Source organism: Pseudoliparis swirei, chromosome 6, assembly GCF_029220125.1.
Source record: "Pseudoliparis swirei isolate HS2019 ecotype Mariana Trench chromosome 6, NWPU_hadal_v1, whole genome shotgun sequence".
NCBI classification, from domain to species: Eukaryota; Metazoa; Chordata; class Actinopteri; order Perciformes; family Liparidae; genus Pseudoliparis; species Pseudoliparis swirei.
In genome coordinates this window covers 25051572-25077466 of record NC_079393.1, presented here as the reverse complement: position 1 = coordinate 25077466, position 25895 = coordinate 25051572, and the positions used below count along the sequence as shown (strand labels likewise).

At 40.2% G+C, this 25895-nt stretch overlaps 2 protein-coding genes across 2 annotated transcripts in view; both read right to left on the bottom strand.

Moving 5' to 3' along the window:
* Window positions 1–16690, bottom strand: part of si:ch211-266k8.4 (carabin) — a 92515-nt gene extending 75825 nt beyond the window's left edge. Inside the window, exons 1-7 of the mRNA XM_056415753.1 lie at window positions 16483–16690; window positions 11325–11412; window positions 10534–10641; window positions 3361–3553; window positions 2999–3124; window positions 2197–2320; window positions 1520–1589 (exon numbers count right to left, since the gene is read on the bottom strand). Coding sequence (XP_056271728.1) covers window positions 1520–1589; window positions 2197–2320; window positions 2999–3124; window positions 3361–3553; window positions 10534–10641; window positions 11325–11412; window positions 16483–16646 — 873 coding nt within the window. The 5' untranslated portion in view covers window positions 16647–16690. The remainder of the gene's footprint in view (window positions 1–1519; window positions 1590–2196; window positions 2321–2998; window positions 3125–3360; window positions 3554–10533; window positions 10642–11324; window positions 11413–16482) is intronic.
* An 897-nt stretch (window positions 16691–17587) lies between these two features.
* On the bottom strand, window positions 17588–24601 carry olfml1 (olfactomedin-like 1). The gene is made up of 8 exons (XM_056417551.1): window positions 24171–24601; window positions 22906–23009; window positions 21691–21881; window positions 21472–21575; window positions 20545–20736; window positions 19215–19395; window positions 18974–19133; window positions 17588–17989 (listed from the first exon to the last, which is right to left on the bottom strand). The coding sequence occupies exons 1-8, from the start codon at window positions 24297–24299 to the stop codon at window positions 17833–17835; spliced, it is 1218 nt and encodes a 405-aa protein (XP_056273526.1). The 5' UTR covers window positions 24300–24601; the 3' UTR covers window positions 17588–17832.
* Window positions 24602–25895: the final 1294 nt, after the last annotated feature.

The following is a 25895-nucleotide window of genomic DNA, read 5'->3' as shown; positions in this document are numbered from 1 at the left end:
GTTCCGATTCATTATTTTTTTCACCTGGCCCGCTGCCGTTGAGATTGCAGTGAGACGCGGAAAAAATGTGAAGTGGTGCTCTTCACAATAAAACATCTTTGATGGGACGTGTCGCGTCTCGGCCAATCAGCGTTCAGATGTCGACAGCGTTTGGGAAGTTAGGTTAGCTTGAATGTTAGTCCGCTACATCTACTGCTGTCACGCTGCACGGTGTAGCGATACTAACAAAGTACCCGTACGTTAAAAACAATGTGATTTAGCATATTTTTAGTATCGATACTTCATTAAAAGAGCGATCAGAGCGCACGCGCTGCTCCGCTCCGTTAAATGTTGTCTGCACGCGCAGCACAGCGAGTGGCGTCGTGGCTTATCTCCGTTGCCTTTCTCCATGGAAAAATATGTTCCGCTATCCGCCACGGAATAAATAACCACGTTTTCTACGTTATACTCTTGTGGAAATGCCACACACGTCGTGACATGTAGCGCCCTGGTGTCTGGGTTCATGACATCACCCGTAGGCGCACTTAGCTCCGTGAATGTCTCCGACTACGTGAATAACTTCCGCATCCAGCGCCACGTGAGCAGCAGCAGCCAATTAGATTCATCAACAGAGGAGCAGCTCAGCGCTGATTGGCTCTCACAACGCAGCGTTCTGTCCTCTCCCTCCGCTCTTGTTTCTCCTGCGCCGCTCTGCGCTCAACTCAACTTTGTTTATACTCCGTGACTTATTGAGCGCCGTAATAATCGTGCGACAACGAATCGAAAATGAAATTCGTTGCCAACTAATTAAATAATCGATTTTTATCGATTTTATCGATTCGTTGTTGCAGCCCTAATCAGCATCCTTCATAGACGCCTCAGGTCATGTCAGTTGAAGCATTGTAAATCTGATTTAGATAGATAATAAATGCTTCCATGTTTGCTCATGCAGCCCTGACGAGGTACGTAAACACAACCACTTCAGTCTAATTTGTTCTTCTTTTGACTCTGTAATTAACCGTCGCCCAAAAATCTCCTTATCCATAAAATGACATTCAATTTCTATCTAAGTGCATGCACGCACGTCTGCTGTGAGGTTCCCCGAATGCTTTCAGTAACAGTGGAGAAATAACAGGGGGGACGGAGGGAGGAAACCACACAGCTGCAGGCTCGTGCCTCCCCTTTGTGCAGCCGGCGTACGGCTGAACAGGATAAGCCTGGAGCCTCATTCAGAAGAGGCCCAGTCGCTGATGGATACATGACAGTGGCCTCTGCCTCGCAGATGAACTACTCATCACTCGGCCATTTCTGGCCTGAAACACACAAACTTTCAAGGTGGGTGTGTTAGTTTTGTCCCCCCCAGGAGCTATGTACTCCCTTTCAGTCAACTAAAAGCATTTCCAGTACAAACAGAAGCACCCTACTTATACCCGCAGCCTGCAGTGTCTGCTCATGATGAGTACGTGATCAAATTCGTACCAGTTTCTTCGTCACAGTGGCATTTTACAGAGCGACAAAGTGAACATTCTAAAGCACTCACCATGTGCTGAGAGAGCTGCGGCTTCCTGTGTTTCAGGAACTGGTGGAACACCTTCGCCTGGTGCTGGACCCTGATTGGACCAAAGATAACAGATTAGTTCTGTGTCTGCCAGATGGCACCAAACTCAATGAAAACTGCAATCACAAAACAATTTTCAGATACAACTGCAACAAGTTTAGATTCTGGGAATTTCAAACATATCACCGACATAGTGCCAAACATAAAAGGCACCATCAAAGTGTTCTGAGTCGTAAAACCTGGAAATCAGTCAGGTTCCCTCGTCTCACAGTCAACGTGTGTTTGGTTGAATGCCTAAAATAAGGTATAGAGCTTTAATTGTAACGGCTTGGGTCGCCTAAAAAATGCCCTGGTCAGCATTTAGTTGTACTTGGCTCACAAAAAGAAACACAAAATGCCAAAGGCTGGGTTCTCTTTTTGCTTTTGTTTGTCGTCAGTTTTCTTTTTATAGTTATTGCTTTTACTGTTGAACTTTTAAGGTTTCTTTGATTACCTGAACAAAATAAATGTATTATCATTAAATAATTAATTTGAAAGTACTTTTGAGCGCATTTTAAAACATCAGTACAATCATTACAGAGGAATTAGTCATAGTACATTTGTATATTTATTAATATGTATGCATTTTCTTCCGTTATAAACTTTAAGCCCATTCCTACTTGGCGAGGCTGAGGTCAAACAGTTCAGAGAGATATTTGGGTTTATCCAGCAAGGCGGTCAGAGCCCAAAACGTCTCCTCCTCCCCCAGCTGCATCAGCAGCACCGCAGCTAAGTAGGACATCCCTGTGACACACACACACAACAAATAAATACAGTAGTTATACATGATTTTGAGTAGAATTTTCATCCAAATGTAAGTGATTATATGAATCCAAATGTATCAAATAGTTCAATAAATTCAAACACAACTAGTCCAAATTTAATATTATTGTCTGATGTGTAATTAATAATACAATAAAAAGATGCGTTAAATTTGAGACAAGATGTTGATGGAGAGGTAACTCTATATCAGGGGTGCTCAATATGTCGATCGCGGCGACCTACCAGTCGATCGCGGCGTAGTATTGGTAGATCGCATGACATTAAAAAAAAATGGCCCGCCCCCCTGAAATGTTCTCTATAGCACATCTTTGTTCTTTTATTAAACTAAACAGCCTTCTGTTGTTGATCGTATCTACACAACAGCGTGTCATTTCTGTCTCTACGTGTCCCGTTAACACTGTGTAGCAGCCCTGCTCTATATTTACAGTACTCTGCTTCTACCTAGTGATCACATTATGTACTGCAGATACCTTCATTTAATCACAGAAGAGTTGTGTCACTAAAGATGTCCTCCCCATGTGCGTTTAGAACAGGGTCAACAAACCAAATATAATCACGGAAACATTCTTTGGAGGACTTCATACTGTTTTAGGACAGTTCTCATGTGTCCCACATGAGAACTGTAAAGGAATCCGTTACCTTGGCTGTATCCAACCTGCGGGCTGTATTTGCCATAAGCGATGAGGACCCTGAAGAGTTTAGCCTGGCCCTCGACGGCCTCTGGGCTGTCCCCCATCAGAGAGCGATGGGTGGGGAAAGAACGTTCTGTGGAACAGATCAAATAAATGACATGAGTATACTTTTCCTCTATTCAACGATCACATACTACTAAAAGAAAACCGTTACTCATAAAAAAATAATAATAATGTAAACGCATAGAAAATATCCCAAAATATGCGGCCTTGTTTCCAACGAATCAACAGTAAATGTTTTTATAAGAAAAAAGTAGGAGGAAAAAACATTTAACACACAAAGGCTTCATTCCCCCCGTTTCAGCTCACGTAGGTCGAGGGCGATCTGTCTGAAGAGCGTGATGTCGTCTGCAGAGTATCTGAGCTCGGAAGAGCTGGAGGTCTGCCCCTGGTTCAAGCCCAGATGGTTTTGGGTGTCGCTCAATGTGGCGATGGCCGACAGGATGCCGTACTCGCTGACTCCCAAGTCCACCAGGGGCCCTCGCACCTCGAGGAGACACTTCTGTTGGGAGGGAAACAAAAACATTCGGCCATTACCAATCAATCAGTAACAGTTCTAGAAATGAATGACCAGGCACGGTAACAGAAAGCAGGTTTAAGATACAGAGCCCAACCCTGAGCCTCACTGAGTCTATTCACTCAGAGTTAGGCTCAAGTGTAATGAATGAAAAGAGCGATAGTCATCGGATCGCAGATTGCGCAATTAAATCTGGAAACGGGTCAATAAAAAGACCGGCTTCCATTTGAATCTAGTGGGAGTAGAGAAACTAAAGCATGTAAACTAAAGGTGGACTGTGCCCATTAAGAGGGTCAATTTGGTTTTTATTCTGCATCATCTATTAATTCATTATTTAACAGACTTTGATTAAGTGGTTGAATCTCAGTTTCTAGACTTTATTACATTTTAAATACATTTTGTTCAGCTTTATTGTGATAGGTAAAAAAAACACATGAGCCAGTAGCTTATGATAAATAATGTTGAAAATGAGAAGAAAAAAAAAATACCTGCAAACTCATGAGGGGTGGAAAAAGGTGATAACGGTGGGGGTCATCTGCTCTGACTAAGTCAGTGCCCACAAACCCTTCTAATAAGAATATATATATATATATATATATATATATAATAGTACAACACCTTGAAAGATGATGGTGAACCCGGTAAGATGGCCGCCACACCTTGAAATATTCAGTAATATTTATTTTGCATGGGCCCAGGTGTGAATAGGAGCGAGCCCCATTCAGAGAAATCTCTACGGCCCACTTGAGCGACAATCACACAGGTTAACAAGTCCCACGTTACACTATTTTACAAATCAAGTAACTTCCTGAATGTTGTGCACTTGAACACTTTTTTAATTTCTAAATTATGTAAGACATTAATTCCTTGTGTTCCTCTTTTATCCAATAACCAATAATATATAATATATAATAAACCTTCCCACCCACCCTTTCTGTGATATCTCATCAGAGGCCCCGACCCCGGGAAGTGGCTGAATGTAGGAAAAATGGAAAAGCAGCACATCTTCAAATTTAAGAATCTGGAACCATAAAATGTTTTTTTAATTATTTAAAGTGAAATTATTATCAACAATTTTGTTCTTTTTTTTCTTCTCTTAAGCAACTAATTGATTAATCTAATAATATTTTAGCTGAACTTTGGTAGTTTAACAAAATGTATGAAGTAGAAATATTATTAATGATATAATGATAGTAATAAAAAAATATGAGTTGTCATTATATATTATATGGTTAAAGTCATTCAACCCTGCAGACCTTCTTTTTTGTTGTTGTGACCACACCACATCCACGTTGTTTGAAGCCTCAAAGCTTTTAGAACCACAACTACAGTTATTTTATTGTTCTGACCACAAATCTAAATAATGATAATAAACAGTTTAAGAACAAAAGGTCCTCCGCTCTGACTCAGCCCTATAATGATAGTAATAACAAATATACATTGTCACTATAATAGTAATAAATAAACCATCTGTATGGTTCACTTTTTACCAACTTTTTCAACACTTAACAAATGACAGTAATATTAGTATTAATACAGCCAGACAGGCACGTGCACAGATAGAGCCCTTGTGGTGCTCAAGCACCAACCCCTTTGCCCTGGATGAGTAAAGTGCCCTTTTTGCTGGAGACACGTTTTTTTTATTCATCCGTATTTAAGAATAAAAGTTACTCTTTCTGTCATCAAGTCCCCCCAAATGTGTTTTAATATCCGACGGGGCATTTATTTGAGTTCTTGTGAGAATTTCGCCGAGACCCGCTCCGCGGCGCTCACGAGCCCCCCCTCCTCTCCCTCCCCCCGCCTCGCCCCTCCCTCCTCCGCGCAGTGCTCCTCGCGCCACCGAACGGGTGCACCTATTTCTCCTCTGACCCGCAGCACTAGACACACAGGTCATGACAGTGTTTGTCCCCTAACGTTGTTTTGTGATAAATCAACCACAACATTAGCGCTGCTGAAAACATGACGTCACAACTGGTCCGTTGTTTCCTAAAAAAATAAACAAACAAAAACTCTGTGATTTCAAAGCCTCGTCCAGCTGTTTACTGACATTAGTTATGTTTAGAAAATAGAGAGAAGAGAGAGAAGAGAGAGGGAGAGAGAGATAATTCAAGAGAAAAGAGAGAGAGGGAGAGAGAGAAGAGAGTAGAGAGGGAGAGAGAGAGAAGAGAGAGGAGAGAGAGAAAAGAGAGAGAGAGAGAGAATTCTTATTCCATTCTATTCAACAGGGGCTAGTCTAGGATTTGCGTGGCCAGACTGAAAAAAAAATCATAAGGCCTCTCTTGTTCAGAGGGCCGGGCCAAATGTGGAGGCGGGCCGTATCCGGCCCACGGGCCTTAGTTTGAGGACCACTGCTCTTGGCTGTTGATGTCTATCAATATCGCTCATTTTGAAAATGACTTAAGAGGGCAATACGGATCCATATCAGACCAGCGAGGAGGGCAATACGTGGCTGGCATGACGACCCATTAGCCAATCAGAACGCTTGTACTGTTGTTGCTATATAGTAATTCATCTTTATTCATAAAGAAAATGTAAGCTAGCTGTCTGATGCTGCCCAGAGGAAACGCAGGTCGAGGACAGCATCATTAGTGTATTGCTGCTTATGCTTCAACTCTGTCAGAATTTTTTTTTGGCATTGGGTGTCCTTTTTTTTGGTTTGAGCACCTGCCCCCCAAAATGTCTGTGCACGTGCCTGCAGCCAGATATGAATGAAACTACATGGTTCCATCATAGCATTGATTATACACTATGAGGCCGTTAGTCTCTGACCAGATGATACACAGTTCATCTGGATGAGCAGCTGTAGAGTTACACAACTTTACATACTGAAACATTTCACTTCTGGCATCTTTATATTTTTGAAGCCGAAGTCGGTCTCTAAAGCTCCGCCACTTCTCTCGCTGTGAGCTGCGCAGCGCAGTGTGCGCAGACAGCTCGACACGGAGCAGCGCGTGCGCTCGGATCGCTCTCTTAATGAAGTATCGATACTAAAAATATGCTAAATCACATTGTGTTTAACGTACGGGTACTTTGTTAGCATCGCTACACCGTGCAGCGTGACAGCAGCAGATGTAGCGGGCTAACATTCAAGCTAACCTGAACCACCAAACGCTGTGGACATCTGAATGCTGATTGGCCGAGACGCGTCCCATCAAAGATGTTTTACTGCGAAGAGCACCACTTCACACTTTTCTCCGCATCTCACTGCAATCTCAACGGCAGCGGGCCAGGTGACCCCAAAAACAAAAATTCTTCGGATCTCCACGATTCACGTGGATGACCTATTTTGAGTTCAAAACGGTGAATTTCACCGAAAGGTGACAAGTTTGCAGGTATGTGAAACATTTCACTTCTGGAATCATCTTTTTCTTCTTTTTTTAAAAAAAGCTGAAGACTTTGAGTCTCAAAAGCTCCGCCACGTGACGCCACTCGCTGTGAGCGCTGCGCAGCGCATTGCGTGCAGACAGCTTGACACGGAGCAGCGCGTGCGCTCTGATCGTGCGCTCTTTTAATTAAGTATTGATACTAAAAATATGCTAAATCATATCGTGTTTAACGTACGGGTACTTTGTTAGTGTCGATACACCGTGCAGCGTGACAGCAGTAGATGTAGCGGGCTAACATTCAAGCTAACCTAAATTCCCTAAACGCTGTGGACATCTGAACGCTGATTGGCCGAGACGCGACACGTCCCATCAAAGAAGTTTTATTGCGAAGAGTACCACATAGCATTTTCTCCGTGTCTCACTGCAATCTCATAAACGCCGCCCCCCCCCCCCAAAACAAAAACTCTTCGGATCTACACGATTCACTTGGATGACCTATTTTGATTTTTAAAAGGTGAATTTCACCGAAAGGTGACAAGTTTGCAGGTATGATATATATATATATATATATATATATATATATACACACTACCGTTCCAAAGTTTGGGGTCATCCAGACAATTTTGTGTCTTCCATGAAAACTCACTTTTATTTATCAAATGAATTGAAAATTGAATAGAAAATATAGTCAAGACCAATGTTCCCTCTAAGCTGCGCGCCTATGCAATCGCGCACTGCTCGCACATTCTCAGCGCACAAGAAAATCTATGCAGCGCATAAAATAAAATTCACCATAAAAGTATTAATTAATATCTAATATTAGACCTAATCTAATCTAATTAATTAAACCAATAATGTGTTTTTTGTACCATTTTTCAATGTAACACAGTGAGTGACAGGTGTCCAGCCAATGATACGATACGGTTTACTTACGCTACGCAGCCAATCAGAGCATTGATAGTGCCCTGCCCATACGCACCATGCAGGTTAGCTAGCTAACAACAATACGGCGGGGTTATGAGATACAACCCCTTATCATGGCGAAACGAATGGGCAACGCCAGCGACACATCCACTCACCAAGCCAAAGTAAAAAAGAAATGCGGTTCTTTTAGGATGGAATGGCTGTCGGAGTATGTGCAAATAGAAGAACAAGCGGTGAAACTGGGTGAGATTTTGTCTTTTTCGAGTGAGAAAGGTCAACTCTGCAAAACATGCAGCGAAGCCAAAGTAGCAAATGAGCTTTCAGCGGTAACATTGTGGACTGAATGGAAGTTGGACTACCTCAAGCGTCACATTCAGCAGAAAAGTCATTTGAAAGCTGTTGGAATTGTACGAAGACTCAAGGTGGGAAAGGTGATTGGTTCATTATTGCGGGAGAGCGCAAACGACAGAGAGAAAAGGAACGAGCTGTCACACAAAACAAAATCTGACCCCAAGCAAGTTAAAGTTCTCATTGACAATATTTTACTTGCCATCAAAATGAATGCATCAATGCTGTCAGTTCAACAAATCCACAATCACATGGCAAAGTATGTGAGTACTTGAAGTGGCACATTTGGACCAGCTGATGCGCATAAAGTCAAAGCAAGAAGCAGACGAAGCATCAACCTGGACAAAGTGTACAACCATTGGAGAAGTGAGAAGGACAGACGTGAAAAATAAGGTAACATTTAAGTCAAAATGTGTGCATATTCTAGTGACATTAAGATTTTTTATTCATGGGTTTAATCATTAAATGCTGTTACTAGATAATTTATGGGTAGTAGAAATGCTAATAAAAAAACGGTGTAATTACATATTTTACAGACAAAGAGTTACAGGAATTTACACTGTATCACAAGCTACAGCACATGTCATTGAGCAAAATGTGAATGTTTTAATGTGAACAAAATGTTATGTCTGAAAGGTGTATATGTCTCATTTCTTCCAGAACAGGACCCTCAGCCAGGCCACAACTGGACCACAGCCAGGCCAAAGCAGGACTCTCGCATATATAACATACTATACATCTCATGAACAACAAGATTTTTGTCTTTTTCATCTTAAGTGGGCCAAATCGCTTATATTAAAAGTAAACTAATGAAAATTGCTGCTGTAATTTGATTCTTTTAATAAGCCATGTAACTTGCTATGATCCAAGGTTTTGAACAGGTGTGATACTGGTGTGTGGCCACAGCGTGCACATCTGATGTTGCTCACAGTGGTCCTCAGTGTGCTCAGGGAGCTTGTGTGTATGCCCAGACACATGACAAATTAGAGGGAACATTGGTCAAGACATTGACAAGGTTAGAAATAATGATTAATATTTGAAGTATTAATTTTGTTCTTCAAACTTCAAGCTCAAAGGAAGGCCAGTTGTATAGCTTATATCACCAGCATAACTGTTTTCAGCTGTGCTAACATAATTGCACAAGGGTTTTCTAATCAGATATTAGTCTTCTAAGGCGATTAGCAAACACAATGTACCATTAGAACACTGGAGTGATAGTTGATGGAAATGGGCCTCTATACACCTATGGAGATATTTCATTAGAAACCAGACGTCTCCACCTAGAATAGTCATTTACCACATTAACAATGTATAGTGTGTATTTTTGATTAATGTTATCTTTATTGAAAAAACAGTGCTTTTCTTTGAAAAATAAAGACATTTCTAAGTGACCCCAAACTTTTGAACGGTAGTGTATATATATATATATACATACATGATTATAAGCTCCAGAACTGATCCAGTCACAATGTCTTTTGTGAGTAAAATGTTAAAATACTGTGGATTTTAAATATTAGGCATCGATTTGGAAAAGAAATTGCATGAAGGTCTGGCCACATAGAAGCCGGTCGTACAATGACAGATAAAAACTTTGTAACTCTCCCCAAATTTGGTTCTACTCTGATCTGGGGTCTCATTTATAAAACAATGTGTACAATACAATCCCCAATAAAGGTTTGCAGTAAAAAAAATGAGTTCTAAAACCTTGTGTTTGCTGGCCAGTGCCCAATTTCCAAATTTGTATTTGTGTATATCTTGAAATGTGCTTATAGTTACGTCTCCATAGAAAAAGCACAAATAACACTGCTTTGACTGAGATTAAATGTGAGAGGCATTATTATACCTGTATTGATGCCTCATGTCTGTTTGTTTTTAATAGATCACAATCTTTGTGTGGTAAGTGGAGTACACCTCTTTCAGGCCCTGTTTTGTGTTTACACATTGGTTATAAATGAGACCCCAGGTCTTATTCTACCCAGGTGCGGTGTTATTTTACAGAGATCTGGTTTTATGGCCTTATTCTATAGAGATCTTGTTTCTTTTACTATTTATTTTTGCCTGACAATCAACCATAACGTCACATTAGCCAACCTGCAGGCACAAAGGCCAAACTGCACGCATTAGCAGTTGATTTCTATGATTTTTAAATTTGACATGATGAAAATAATTTTGAAATTATGGCCACTGAAAATTATCACGCTATTAATATCATTTGTTTTTTGCTACCACACACTTAAATTCTGGAAAAGCAAAAAGAAAGAGTAAAATTACAGCATGAGAGAAACGTAGTAAAGAAGCATTCGTCAGTGTGCAACAATAAAACGCACAATGGCACCAGAGGCTTCCTCGCCGGCGCTCGCCTCGTACCTGGTAGCTGAAGGCACTGCTCTCCCTCAGACTGTCGATGGCGAGGAGACACTTCCACACTCTGCCACGCAGGCTTGGAGGAACACCCATCCTGATGAATCGCTCAATCTGCGGGGAAAAAGGAAAGGTTGCAAGAAAAAACAAGCAGCGTATGATGCAGAAAAGAATTTCAACACTGTGGGGTCAATAAGGGAGACATTATTATTATTATTAGAAGCGAAGAACGCACAGCCACGGTACTGCAAAATGAAGGCCGAATTTGTTTTGCTTTTGGAAACATTGTAACATGTAACTTTTTGTTGAGTAGCGTGTTCAGGGTTCATACACATTTTGACCAATGGTTTTCCATGACTTTAAAGTAAACTAAATTTCCATGACCAAATATTTTGTGAAATCTCGGTGTATACATGAAAGTGAGAACAATTAGTATTTAAACTAACTATGAGAATTCCAAAGCATACAGTATAACCTTAAACGACACAAATGAATGAAACAATAGTTTGATTAAAAGTATAAACATTTATGTCTTTTCAGTTACGGTGCCTTCACTTGCAGCGCGAAAAATGTACGAGTATGCCGGCTTATATTTTGAGCGTCATTTAAAAGGCAGCATAAATGCACATATGAATATAACAAATGTCCATGACTTTCGGGATTTTTTTCCCCCAGGACTGGAAATAACCATTTACAAATTCCATGACTTTTCCAGATTTTCCATGACCGTACGAACTCTGGGACTGCAAAATGAAGGAACTTTTTGTAGAGTAGTGTGTAGTTCCCAGTAGTCTCACCTGGCTCTTGCAGATGAAGCTGGCATCATTCCAGTAGCTGAGCAGCTCGCACAGCTCCTTCACCCTCAGCGAGCTCAGCTGGGTGAAGCTGACAGAGACAACACAACATCATGGTGAGCAGGGGCTAATCCAGTATTGATTATTTTTGACCTGTTCAAGAAGAGGATTTTTATTGGGCTTTTGCATCATCTGTACACATGAAAATCTGTTGTACTCCTGTCCATGCGGGGAGAAGGATCCTCCTCTGTTGCTCTCCCTGAGGTGTCTTTCCTTTTTCTCAGGTTTTTTTGGGAGCGGTTCCTGTATCGATGTGAGGTCCCGGGACAGGGGATGTAGTATGTCACGTGTACAGATGATAAAGCCCTCTGAGGCAAAGTTTGTAATTTATGATTTGGGGCTATGCCAAATAAATTGAATGGAATCACGTGACAGCAGAAGTCATTTCTGTGTGTGTGTGTTCTGTGTTTTGAGTCAAATAGCAAAGCACTATAAGTGAGCTACTTCACTTAATCCACCAAAAATAGCCTGATCAATCATTTCATATGTCCCCCTTGTGAGCAACAAGAGACATGTTTTACATCTCAAATAGAAGTTATTGCCATTTAATTTATTAGCCACCGAAGTTACTTTTTTGAAAAGTGGACATAACGTTACTTTATTGTTGTGCCCATCTTGCTTCCACGTAGTTACTGTTTTGCTGAGTAAGTTGTCAAATATAGATACGCAGTATTGGCGACACGACAGTTTAATTTAGAGATTTTCCAAACAAGCCAAATACTGCAGTCAAGCCAGCCGCCACTTCGAAAAACACAATCAAGCCAGCCCGCACGATTTTTTTCAGTACACGTATATACCAGACATTACGGTACGAGCGTGTGAAAGCTGTCTTCAAAATAAGAGCGAACTTCCGGTGAACGTGATATGACGAAACACGCCTTTAAATACAGATATAGTGATAGATTAAACTAAATGAAGAGATGAAAAATCATGAATGGTATTAATGATGAACACATTAAATGAAATAAAGTAATTATTCCAATATTGGGATATTCTGATTTAGAATTTCAAAATAAAAGCTAAAGAAAATCACATTCATGCGCAAATGGGTGTCTAATTTCAGAATAGATTTAGAACACAATGGTGCGTAGTTACAAAATACTTTCACTTCTGATTCATGGTAGAGTACCTCAATGTGTCATCCAGAGATGATCAAGACATTCTGACGTTTGATTTCTAAATGAAAGCACTTCATAAAGAAAATAATAGTTATATATTTCCAATATTTGATATTTCTTTGAAGCAAATCTGTAAGTTTCTTGATAAAAATTACACTGTGGTCTTGTTAATGGTGACCTCTGCTAGGCCCATGAATATTTTCATGAGATATTACTGTGTAGATTTTGAATGAATTCAATTTAAAGTTAGCAAAAAATAAATATTATTAATATTATGGCAATATTTGGATTTTATTTTAAGCAAATCTGTAAGTTTCTTGAAAAAAGTTACACTGCAGTCTTGTTATTGGTGACCTCTGCTAGGCCCATGAATATTTTCATGATATATTACTGTAGATTTTGAATGAATTCAATTTAAAGTTAGCAAAAAATAAATATTATTAATATTATGGCAATATTTGGATTTTATTTTAAGCAAATCTGTAACTTTCTTGAAAAAAGTTACACTGCAGTCTTGTTATTGGTGGCCTCTGCTAGGCCCATGAATATTTTCATGAGATATTACTGTGTAGATTTTGAATAAATTCAATTTAAATTTAGCAAAAAATAAATATTATTAATATTATGGCAATATTTGGATTTTATTTTAAGCAAATCTGAAACTTTCTTGAAAAAAGGTACAATGCAGTCTTGTTAGTGGTGACCTCTGCTAGGCCCATGAATATTTTCATGAGATATTACTATTTGGATTTTGAATGAATTCAATTCAAAGTTAGCGAGAAATAAATATTATTCATATTATGGCAATATTTGGATTTTATTTTAAGCAAATCTGAAACTTTCTTGAAAAAAGGTACAATGCAGTCTTGTTAGTGGTGACCTCTGCTAGGCCCATGAATATTTTCATGAGATATTACTGTGTAGATTTTGAATGAATTCAATTTAAAGTTAGCAAAAAATAAATATTATTAATATTATGGCAATATTTGGATTTTATTTTAAGCAAATCTGTAACTTTCTTGAAAAAAGGTACACTGCAGTCTTGTTATTGGTGACCTCTGCTAGGCCCATGATTATTCTCATGAGATATTACTGTGTAGATTTTGAATAAATTCAATTTAAATTTAGCAAAAAATAAATATTATTAATATTAAGGCAATATTTGGATTTTATTTTAAGCAAATCTGAAACTTTCTTGAAAAAAGGTACAATGCAGTCTTGTTAAGGGTGACCTCTGCTAGGTCCATGATTATTCTCATGAGATATTACTGTGTAGATTTTGAATGAATTCAATTCAAAGTTAGCGAGAAATAGATATTATTAATATTATGGCAATATTTGGATTTTATTTTAAGCAAATCTGTAACTTTCTTGAAAAAAGGTACAATGCAGTCTTGTTAGTGGTGACCTCAGCTAGGTCCATGATTATTTTCATGAGATATTACTGTGGGGATTTCGAATGAATTCAATTTAAAGTTAGCGAAAAATAAATATTATTAATATTATGGCAATATTTGGATTTTATTTTAAGCAAATCTGAAACTTTCTTGAAAAAAGGTACACTGCAGTCTTGTTAAGGGTGACCTCTGCTAGGTCCATGATTCTCATGAGATATTACTGTGTAGATTTTGAATGAATTCAATTCAAAGTTAGCGAGAAATAGATATTATTAATATTATGGCAATATTTGGATTTTATTTTAAGCAAATCTGTAACTTTCTTGAAAAAAGGTACAATGATGTCTTGTTAGTGGTGACCTCAGCTAGGTCCATCATTATTTTCATGAGATATTACTGTGGGGATTTCGAATAAATTCAATTTAAAGTTAGCGAAAAATAAATATTATTAATATTATGGCAATATTTGGATTTTATTTTAAGCAAATCTGAAACTTTCTTGAATTTTCTAGATCCAATGTGACGGATGCATTAATTGGTACCACGAAGAATGCCTCAACATGGACAATGAAGGCCTGAAGAGAGCCAGGGCAAGCAGCTGGAGCTGCAGTTTGTGCCTTTAATTCCCAAAATAAAATATTTTGGAAAACAAATATGGAAAGTCCTTCTATGAATCTACACAGTAATATCTCATGAGAATAATCATGGAACTAGCAGAGGTCACCCTTAACAAGACTGCAGTGTAGCTTTTTTCAAGAAAGTTTCAGATTTGCTTAAAATAAAATCCAAATATTGCCATAATATTTATTTCCCGCTAACTTTGAATTGAATTCATTCCAAATCTACACAGTAATATCTCATGAAAATATTCATGGGCCTAGCAGAGGTCACCACTAACAAGACTGCATTGTACCTTTCTTCAAGAAAGTTTCAGATTTGCTTAAAATAAAATCCAAATATTGTCATAATATTAATAATATTTATTTCTCGCTAACTTTGAATTGAATTCATTCAAAATCTACACAGTAATATCTCATGAGAATATTCATGGGCCTAGCAGAGGTCACCACTAACAAGACTGCATTGTACCTTTTTTCAAGAAAGTTTCAGATTTGCTTAAAATAAAATCCAAATATTGCCATAATATGAATAATATTTATTTCTCGCTAACTTTGAATTGAATTCATTCCAAATCTACACAATAATATCTCATGAAAATATTCATGGACCTAGCAGAGGTCACCACTAACAAGACTGCAGTGTACCCTTTTTCAAGAAAGTTTCAGATTTGCTTAAAATAAAAACCAAATATTGCCATAATATTAATAATATTAATTTTTTGCTAAATTTAAATTGAATTTATTCAAAATCTACACAGTAATATCTCATGAAAATATTCATGGGCCTAGCAGAGGCCACCAATAACAAGACTGCAGTGTAACTTTTTTCAAGAAAGTTACAGATTTGCTTAAAATAAAATCCAAATATTGCCATAATATTAATAATATTTATTTTTTGCTAACTTTAAATTGAATTCATTCAAAATCTACAGTAATATATCATGAAAATATTCATGGGCCTAGCAGAGGTCACCAATAACAAGACTGCAGTGTAACTTTTTTCAAGAAACTTACAGATTTGCTTAAAATAAAATCCAAATATTGCCATAATATTAATAATGTTTATTTTTTGCTAACTTTAAATTGAATTCATTCAAAATCTACACAGTAATATCTCATGAAAATATTCATGGGCCTAGCAGAGGTCACCATTAACAAGACCACAGTGTAATTTTTATCAAGAAACTTACAGATTTGCTTCAAAGAAATATCAAATATTGGAAATATATAACTATTATTTTCTTTATGAAGTGCTTTCATTTAGAAATCAAACGTCAGAATGTCTTGATCATCTCTGGATGACACATTGAGGTACTCTACCATGAATCAGAAGTGAAAGTATTTTGTAACTACGCACCATTGTGTTCTAAATCTATTCTGAAATTAGACACCCATTTGCGCATGAATGTGATTTTCTTTAGCTTTCATTTTGAAATTCTAAATCAGAATATCCCAATATTGGAATAATTACTTTCTTTCATTTCATGTGTTCATCATGAATACCATTCGTGATTTTTCATCTCTTCAATTAGTTTAATCTATCACTATATCTGTATTTAAAGACGTGTTTCATCATATCACGTTCACCGGAAGTTCGCTCTTATTTTGAAAACAGTTTTCACACACTCGCACCGTAATGCCTGGTATATACGTGTACTGAAAAAAATCTTGCGGGCTGGCTTGACTGTGTTTTTCGAAGTGGCGGCTGGCTTGACCGCAGTAGCCAAATGAATGGCACGTGACGTCATATAACGTAAATACGTTCACTTCACGTCAACAACCGAACGAAACTGAACACAATGAAACTTCAGTTAACTCATGCAAGCGTCTAACTTAACAGTCTTCGAGAACTTTCGACATACAAGCTAACTTAATTAACTAGCTGACTAACAGTTAACTCAGCAGGTTGGCTGAACTCGCTATTGCTTGCAGCTAGTTCACGTCAACGAACCCTCCCCGCGCGCACCTGTAATCATGACTTCGGTGATGGAGTTTCTGGTCCTTCCGTTTGGTCAGCGCGAAGCCGAATTCATCGAAACGCGAGTTGTCACTGCGCCGCCTCGTCGTGGAGATTGTCCTGGCGGCGTAACCGCTGCTCCGGCTTCTCCTTCTCGTGGCTTTGAAAGACATTCGTTTGTTGAATGCACTTTTCGGCCACCCGACAAAAAACAGAGAGCCAGCGCGTTCAGTCCCCGCTGTCTTGTCAAAACTCAACAGTCACATTAGACCCGCCCCCTTTGCCACGCGTCACCACCAACCAAAAGAAAGTGGGCGGGATGAATCAGAGACGGTTCAAACAGAGAAGAGATGCATTACGAGCACGAGGTGATAGAGACACGAGGAAGAGGAGCGCGGGCTGATTCACAGATTAGCCAACCACTGATAGAAAAAGTCAAACGCTTTGCAGATATTTTTCTTAATCATAGACTTATTTTGAATGCAGAAGACCAGCTATTCTCTACACGTGACCCTGACCATATGCCGTAGGAATGACACCCATTACCTCTCTTTGCAGGGACATTTGGGAATGTGTTTGTACCTTATTAAAGTCACATTCTGTTGTGCTGCTGCCTCATAAGAATCACTTTTTTCAGTTTTATGCTTTGTCACTGATGACACATTTCGCACTCATCACCGCTCTCTTTGTCATTATATGTGTACAGGAAGGACTAATCATCTTGTGATGTACAGTGTAAAGATATACTGTTTAAGCTTCCAACTTACCTCACAACTCTTATCTCATAAATCAAGAAACTTTTTTATTCACCCTATCAAATTAGCAAAATTCACCATCTATTCACCATCTTCTTGCACTTGTTTCTATTGCCTATATTGTTTTTCTGGCTTGATTATTCGTTGTCTAATGATGAATGTTTCCAGTTATATTTATACAAGAAGAAGAAATAGAGATCTTTAATGTGACAACTTCATAAAATAAAGTCACAGCTTTGCACAGTTGGCAAACAAGTGATAAACACATAAACAATGACATTAACAGTTCAAAATGGCACAGCCAATCTTACTGTACATGCTATAAAATCATCATTCATTGAAGGCAAGTGAAAACACACAACACTTAAATGTTCTTTATTGCGAAAATACAAAGTGAAAAGCCTATAAGGATGGATGGATGAATGGATTTATAACATGCCTTTGGTTGATCTGTAGAAGGATTAATAGTGATGGAGGTATATATATCCATTGCCAACAGTAGATTACAATATACTCATCAAAAGTATGCATTTCTTTGTGATGTTTTTTGCATAACTTCGGTGATAACGCAAGTTTATGAAAAGATAAACACTGTCGAGCATCTTCACTCTGCAGTGACTTGGTCATTTATGCGCGTCACAAGCTTGTATACCATCTGGTAGCCGTCGTCCCAGGCGTAAAGCTGTTTCTCTCCGGGGTGGTAGTGGATGCTGCTGTGGCTGGTGTAGCGCTTCGGGAAGAACATCACGGGACTCTCATTGCTGCAGACCGGGTGGTTCAGAGAAGGGGGATGGAGAATCAAATGATGACGATCACTTCAGTTGCAAATGTGGATTCAAAAGATCTGGTGTCCATTTTTCTTTTGTTTACACATGCGGATAGTTGAACCCTCCTGTTACCTTCAAATATACGAACATCTTTTACCCTTGAGTTAAATTGTATTCTCCAGAACATTATTATAATTCAAAACATTTCCCAAGTTTAAGTGTCAGGTACTTTATGTGTGTTTGTTGACTACCTAAATACCCCTATTAAATAAGAAAGTGTTTAGAAGGCTGATGTAAAAACTTATACATGTTGCCCATGTTGTGTGAACTATCAATATCTTCATGGGAACCATATTTCCACTATCAGTGGTTTTCTCACTACAGATGGTTATGTTAGGGCCCTAAAGCTTTTTGAATATTATAACATTGCATGTTATAATGACCTCAATATCATACAAAACAACCAAAACAGATGTGTGTAGATTAGGAAAAGTTATGAATGTAAATAAAAAAACATGATGTGAATTGTAAGAGCCAAATGTTGTGAGGGTACATGTATGTTTTATGTATACACTGGGTGGCGCTGTTGAGGGTATTTTTGTACACCTATATTATGTCATCAAGATGTAATTGGCGACGGCAGGTGTTTTGACCTCGGAACGGGAAAGGGTTTTGACCGTATCGCAGTGAGCTAGTCTTTGTGTTATACCGGACTTCACAACATTAAAACGTTTCAATAACATTCAACGTGTCGGAGGCAATTGTCGGGACCAATCGCAGCAAGCAGCAGAAGACCAGAGGAAACCAAAACGCCTCAGTAGCCCAAGTAGGCTACAGGACAGGGCTCCTTTAACATGAATTATATATTTTGAGACGTTAAAAATGTAATGGGGTCAAATTGATCCCAAAGGTAACGGGAGGGCTAAGAGTACAAGTTTGTGTGAGTATTTGGGCGATACTGTGTGTGTGTAGTCCGACCTGTGGATGGTGTCATGGATGTCGTAGAGACACTGTATGGTGGAGCGACCCCCATAGCGCGTGTTGTAGACCACATAGAGGGTCCCGCATATCAGGAAGGCTCCTTCGGCATCCTGGCTCCTACACTGAGTATCCCAGGTGTACTCTACTGCCAGACTCGCTGATGGGGAGAAACAAAGTGCTAATATATAGCAAGTTACTCTTAAATGTATGTACATGCATAGATGTGGGTAGTGTCTACCTTTATCCAGTTTGGTGATGACCAGGTTTCCTTCGTACTCAGGGTCGGCATGGATCACCCAGAGGCCGAGTTCGTCCACAGCCAGGTCCAGGTAGGTGTTGGGGTTCAGACTGTAGACCGGTAGACGACCCGCTCCTGGTACCAGTGTACTGTCCACCATAGTACCATTCAACAAGTCTACCTTTATGTATAGAAATTGATTCATAAATTCTACCGTGATATAGTTTAGATTTGTTTTCAGTTATATCAGGCAACTTGTCTGCTATAACTGAAAACAAATCTAAAGTTTCCAACCTAATACTTGGATGTGTGAACTAACAAGGTTTGTGTCAGCAAGGAAAAAGGGTCCTATCTTACATCCGCTACCAAAACCCAAATGTATTGGAGAAAAAAAGCAAGAAAAGATAGCCATTGTCATTTAAAAAAGTCCCAATATGTTTTATCTAATGAAATATTCTGCTTCAATCCACTGTGTTTAGCCTTTCAGAAACGGCATTTTCAAAGCAGACAACTACCTGCTTCTCCAGTCCGCCATTTAGATGGCAAAGCCCACAGAATGATTTATTTAGAGACTCAATACACCCCTTTGCCCCATAAGTCTTGCTTATGCACCGTTTAACGAGCACAACTTTGGTTCAGAAATGCCCTTAATGCATTTTAGACCAGCTATTCATACCCACTCGTGGACCTCAGAGCCTACCGGTACTGCCAAGTCGTTAGTTATAATATTTAACAATATTTTTGTGGGTAACTTACAAAGCTAGCTATTAAAAAAAAATCTAACTCTGCTCGATAATTCACATCAATACAAAACAGAAAATAAAAATTCATGATTTCAGTGACAACCTAACCCTGACTCAACCTTTTGGAGGCGCTAGAGGAAAACGCCAGGATCCTCAAAGTAAATAGGATTCGGTTACTGGTTTATGGATATGCATCTATGGTACTTACTTTTAAGAGAACACGTGTTTCTCCTGTATTTAAAGAAAAAAACACACACACACACTTTTCCCCAGTAAACGTTCTGTTCTAAAACACTAAAAGTATCTTGAGAAAATTCCACTCCTTTCACTGTAACAGAATTGTTTATGTTGGCATTGTTGGCTCACTGACCTCAGCTAACAGGAAAATAGAGCCAAAAAAAATACAAAATTCCCATGACTAAGCTCCTTTGAAAGGATCTGAAGTCAGTTTCCAGCCAAAAACTGCACAGCAGTTTGGAAAACAATAGGATCCTTCAACATGACCACTGTATGAACACACTATTTTATTAAATTATATTTGAAAAACTTAATGCAAATCAACAGTATTCAACATTGATTCCACACACCTTCACGATCTGGTTGGGAGTGTCTGCCTTGTGGTAGTAGAGGAATCCATTGTAGACCACTTGACCTGTCCCCTGCCAATCTGAAGGCAGCCGCACCTCCCTCACTGGGGGTGTGGTGGTCCTCTCCGTGAAACTGTGCAGAGAGACGTACTCATTCAGAGTGTCGTTACGAATGCCGCTGAGCAGGTAGACCTGAAAGAGTAGAAGAACATCTTTATTGTGGAACTCAGGTTTGACTCCCCCAATCTTGGTTTAAATGTGATACCAATGATAGGTGGTAGTAATGCATCTTTGCTTATTTGCAACCATTTATCACTTCCATTCTGATGCCTCAGACGGGCCAGGCTGCCCCTACTGCGTTGAAAGTCAAAGCTAATCTACCATAACAAGATACAGTAAAATACATTGTAAGAGCCATTTTGTGTGTTTCTATTTCGTGGACCTCCCACCAGTAGGGGGCGTAATGCCACTGTCAATTAAGACAATGGCCAATATAATCAGGGGAGCACTAGGGTCAGGTGTTGCTAGATTGGCAGGAGCACAGTTTTTTTAACTGTGGGAGAACAGGTGACATTGTGTTTTAGATTTCTTGCATTTGTTGGGAGCAGACAACTGGGTTTGGACAAGGAAGCATATTTTGGTTTGTGATGGAAGCCGAACAACTTTATAAATAAATAAACTTTTCTCAAAGTTTGCTTGAACCCATATCTATGATAGTTCAATCAACTGTTAACAGCAGGTGTGTTTTATTTCATTCCATATCTCCATTCCTGATAAATGTAATTATCCCACAATTAATATCCATCAGTCCACCAGCAGCTCCACGCTGAGAAGAAGATAAGCCCAGTCTTCTGGCCAGAAAGAACATCAGCCATCTCCCCGCTGGAAGCAGCCCATCATTACATCATCGTTTCAAACAGAACAGACCTTTTCTGATCCTTCAGTGGGGTCCTTGAACCAGGAACCGTAGGTGTCTCCTGCCTTCTTCACAATCTTGAGAGACTTGATTAGACTCAGTGCCGTTCTGCAGTCTGGGGATGTCGGAGAGAAAAGAACAAGGTGTCGCACACAACGTACAACACACACTACTGTACACTTGTACAGTACATTTAGTATCTTTTATATTTCTTGGCCCACCATTCCTACCATTCTCCACTCTGATCTTGGCTTTCTTCTGCTGCAGGTCCAGCTCAGCAGCCTGTATCTGTTGCTCCAGCAGGGACCCTTCCATCTCGATATCGGTCTGTGTGGGCATCTTGTTTTCAAGATATTCCAACTCCCTCTCCACCCGCTCGACACGCTCAGACACGCTGTCCACCTGGCTCCTCACCTCTGATCTACGGAGACAAATAATTAGATTCTCACACACATTAAAGCTGCTGTTGGTCATTTTGATCCAAATAACTTGTCGACATATTTGCTCTAACTGTCACTATAATCTGACAGTAGCATGTGAGACATGGGTGCTCCTCTTTTATTGAACCAGCTTCTACTTTCAGTCCGGGACTCAGACACAGTCACCTCATTTAAGAGTAGACTTAAGACTTTCCTCTTTAATATTTCTTATAGTTCGGGCTGAATCAGGTTCACCTGGTCCAGCTCCTAGAAATGCTGCAATAGGCTTATAGGCTGCTGTTTTAGGATACACTGAGCAACTATCTCCTCTTCTCTCTCTCTACTTATGGATGAATTTACATCTCTCCATCGCACATTATTAACTTTGCTTCCTCCCGGAGTCTTTGTGACTTCACGTCTCATAGGGTCCATTGGACCTGGCTGGGTCTGATGCCTCCTGTCATGGCTTTCCTTCTGTCTCATGAATTGTGGAGCTCTGGATCATGGTCCATGCCGACTATGAACTATTCATACATTCTGAGTTCAGTTTTTCCTGATCCGATGTGAGGTCCTGGGACAGGGGTGTCGTATGTGTACAGACTGTTATGCCCTCTGAGGCAAACTCGGAATTTTTGATATTGAGCTTTCCAAAATAAACAGAATTGAATTGGATTGATCACGGTTCCTCTGCCTCCTGTTAAGTGCTCCTAATGGCATTTTGCAAGAGTGCACCACGCCCCAAAAGAAAAACAACCAATCAGGGCAAGGGAGTCACCAACGAAGCTGTCAATAAATGTTCACGGACCAGGAATCTTGCCGATGTCATAAGGAGCACTAAAAGGAGGCAGGGGAACCTCGTTTACTGACAGATTATCTCTCTCATGTACTACTGACAGTGACAGTTGGTGCTCACAGTGAAACAAGGTATTTTCATTTAAATGATCAACTGCAGCTGTAAGTGTCTGCTGCAGTTTCTTCATTAAGTCACATGACAAAGTGTTTTCACTGTTTTTTGAACCGGCCTACTTCAGAACACTGACAGTGGACAGATAACCCCTGATTTCAGACGAGAGGTCATAGGTCTTCTGGGTGACGCTCACTGTCTTTTGCTCACATTCATTCAGACGCTCCTGATGACACAGAGAAAACATGTTGTAATTACAGGATTAAAGCAAGAATACATGTACTTTGAGATTCATGGGCAGAAATGGAATACTCAATACTTTGTTTTTATTAGTGTGTGATCCCCTAAAACTAACAATTGATGTGTTTTGTGTGTCTACAGTAGCCCAGAATAGACAAACCACAAAATAAACCCTGGCTCCACAGAGACCTGTACCTGTAGGCCAACTGGGTTCTCCGACATGCTTGTGAGACTGCTGTGCATGAGTCCCAGAGTGCAACACTGTGTGTATGAAGTATTGTTGAGTGGAAATACTTAAGCCAAGTGCGAGTACCTCAAAAGTATTGTAAAGGCCAGTTAATGTACTTAGTTACATTCCAACACTGGTTACTGTAACACTTTAAGTACTCATTCTGGTACTGGACAGCATTGAGTACATTCTAGTACATTCTAGAACAGGGATTCCCAAAGTGTGGTGCGCGCACCCCTGGGGGTGCGCGAGCTGTCTCTAGGGGGTGCGCGAGAGGAAAAATGTAATGGTGGTCTAATGGTGTAATAATTAATATTAAACATTCTCAGGGCTCTCAAGTGTCACGCATTGAGCGTGAGACTCACGCATTTCGGTCTTAAGTCACGCACTCACGCCACACATCGTATTTCTCACGCTGAAAAAAACTCTTGGTTATTTAATGCTTGAATGCAGGGGTGCTCAATACGTCCGCAGAGCTCCGACGCCGGTCTGTGCGCGCATCGGGACGGATGCCCCCCCCGTCAACAACTCTTCTCGGAGCAAAGAAAAATAAAAAGTCACTCGCAAGGTGTGGGGGATTGGGGGTGCGTGAACCCGGTCGGGATGTAGAAGGGGGTGCGTGGCCTAAAAAGTTTGGGAACCCCTGTTCTAGAACATTCTAGTTCATGACCTCACTGATCCGTGCAGTATCTCTACAGATCTTTCCGACTCACGCAACACATATTTGTTGCCAGATAACCCGTCACAGGAGGGCGGGCGGTTTAAAAAAAATGAAAGGACGCCACAACCAGATGGCAGCCAGATGTTCTGATTCATATGTAACTCATTTTTCAAAATTGTTCATTTTAAGGTTGGATTTGCGTTTCTCACGAGAAATGTTATCACCCTGGCGGATGCGGCATTCATCGAGAACCTTACCTCTATCTGAAACAGTCTCCTCTCCAGGTACTGGATGATGAAGGCATCCTGGGAGGAGCCCTGGCTCTGGACTAAACCCACAGCCAGATAGAGACACAGCGGAAGGACAAGAACCAGCCTGCCCGACATGTCTTGGCCTTCTGTCGACAGGTCACGAGCTCAAACCGCAGCTGCAATGAAGTTGTGAAACTTCACTGAAAACGGTCTTGCACACTGAAAAGAAAAAAAACCACTAAAAGATGGATTCATATACGGGTTGAGTCTGGGTTTAAAAAAGTCTCTGCTATGTTGAAAGAAAAATCCCCAACGGTCCTTTAATGGCTGCTGTGTTCAGTTTACGTTAAAGAGTTGCAGCCGCAGAGCTTTCTGTCCTGCTTGTCTTGGGTAGATTTGGATCCAAGTGAACCTCACCCTCGCACAGTCCCTCCCAGTCCCTCGCTCCCTCTCTCTCTCTCTCTCTTTCTTTCAGTTTCTCAACCAACCCTATTCCCTTCTCTGGAGTTTGTGTATTTGAGGCCTGAGAGGGAAAATACAAAAGATAAGTGGGGGACGGGGAGAGAGAGAGAGAGAGAGAGAGAGAGAGGGAGAGGGTTCAGACTCTGCTGTCCTACCCTGAAATGTTCTATTGTAATAATAATCTCCAGATGGCCCAATGACACGTCCCCGAGTCAGCACACGGGAACAAGAGCTGGTTGACACACTTGTAACACTGCACCAGGTCAGTGGGAATAAATACACACAGTTGAAAGGTTCTAAATCAGAAAAAAGGTTCTCTAGTATTGCATCTTCTTTCAAGACACAAAGGGTGTTTCCACCCGGCTGGATTACGGGCTTTATTTTTGAGGATATATTATACAGACACAAAGCAAGTATTGCGCAGCTGCCTTGTCATTTCTTGCTTCTGTAATTCTAGAGGACAACGTAAGAGAATTGCATCATATCATCTAATATCACCGTCACCTCCAAAAGCAGTGCTTATTGTAAGACTGAATGAGACTGGTGGCTGTGCAAGTCAGAACAGAAAGAAATGAGCAGATATCTGACTTAGTTTCTGGTCTTATTATTATCTGTGATTTTGGTCACTGACATTTATGAATAATTCCCGGGTGGCTGCTGTTGGTTGTCCATCTGGTGCTATTTTCTTCTTTTTTTGAGACTTTTTCCTGAGAGCCACCTGGGCCCGTTTCCTGTTCTGTTCTGACAGACAACATCTGGTTGTCAGTTTTTTATCGGAACGCTCGAGTCCTGGCGCACGCTGCTCACAGAGCCGAGAGCTCGGCGTGAACACGGCAAGGGTAAATGGAGGTCACGCCAACCCATCGTGACACACATCGTAACATCTTCTGTGGAAATCTTTAAAGCGTGTCATCGCTCTCAGGCCTCTGTAAGCGGGTTCCTACCAGGAGATGGTGCCACTTCACAGCAAGAGTACCACGGCACACTCCGAGTCCAGCCGTTCATTGTGTGTGTGTGTGTGTGTGCGTGTGGTCCCCCCCCCCATTAGGAGTTCCTGCATTTTAAATTATTTTTCATTCATGCTAAGTTTTGAAATCGAGCCGTAACAGTTTTAAATGCATATGCTTCTTTAAAAACACAGAGGTTCGAGGGGGGTTGAGCTGAAGTGAGCCAACAGCTCATGACATTTGAAATCAATGCATTTTTAATTAAAGCAACGTCACAGTGACCGTGAAGTCCACATTGACTTCTGCTGTGCCGAGTTTGGCA

What these genes read in the sequence shown, in the direction of transcription:
- olfml1 (XM_056417551.1), bottom strand. Translation starts at nt 24,299, where the DNA reads ATGTCGGGCAGGCTGGTTCTTGTCCTTCCGCTGTGTCTCTATCTGGCT. An exon ending in CCACTGAAGGATCAGAAAAG is followed by an intron (nt 20,737 to 21,471) that starts GTCTGTTCTGTT and finishes CTACTCTTTCAG; the next exon opens with GTCTACCTGCTCAGCGGCAT. An exon ending in ATCCATGACACCATCCACAG is followed by an intron (nt 17,990 to 18,973) that starts GTCGGACTACAC and finishes CCCGGTCTGCAG; the next exon opens with CAATGAGAGTCCCGTGATGT.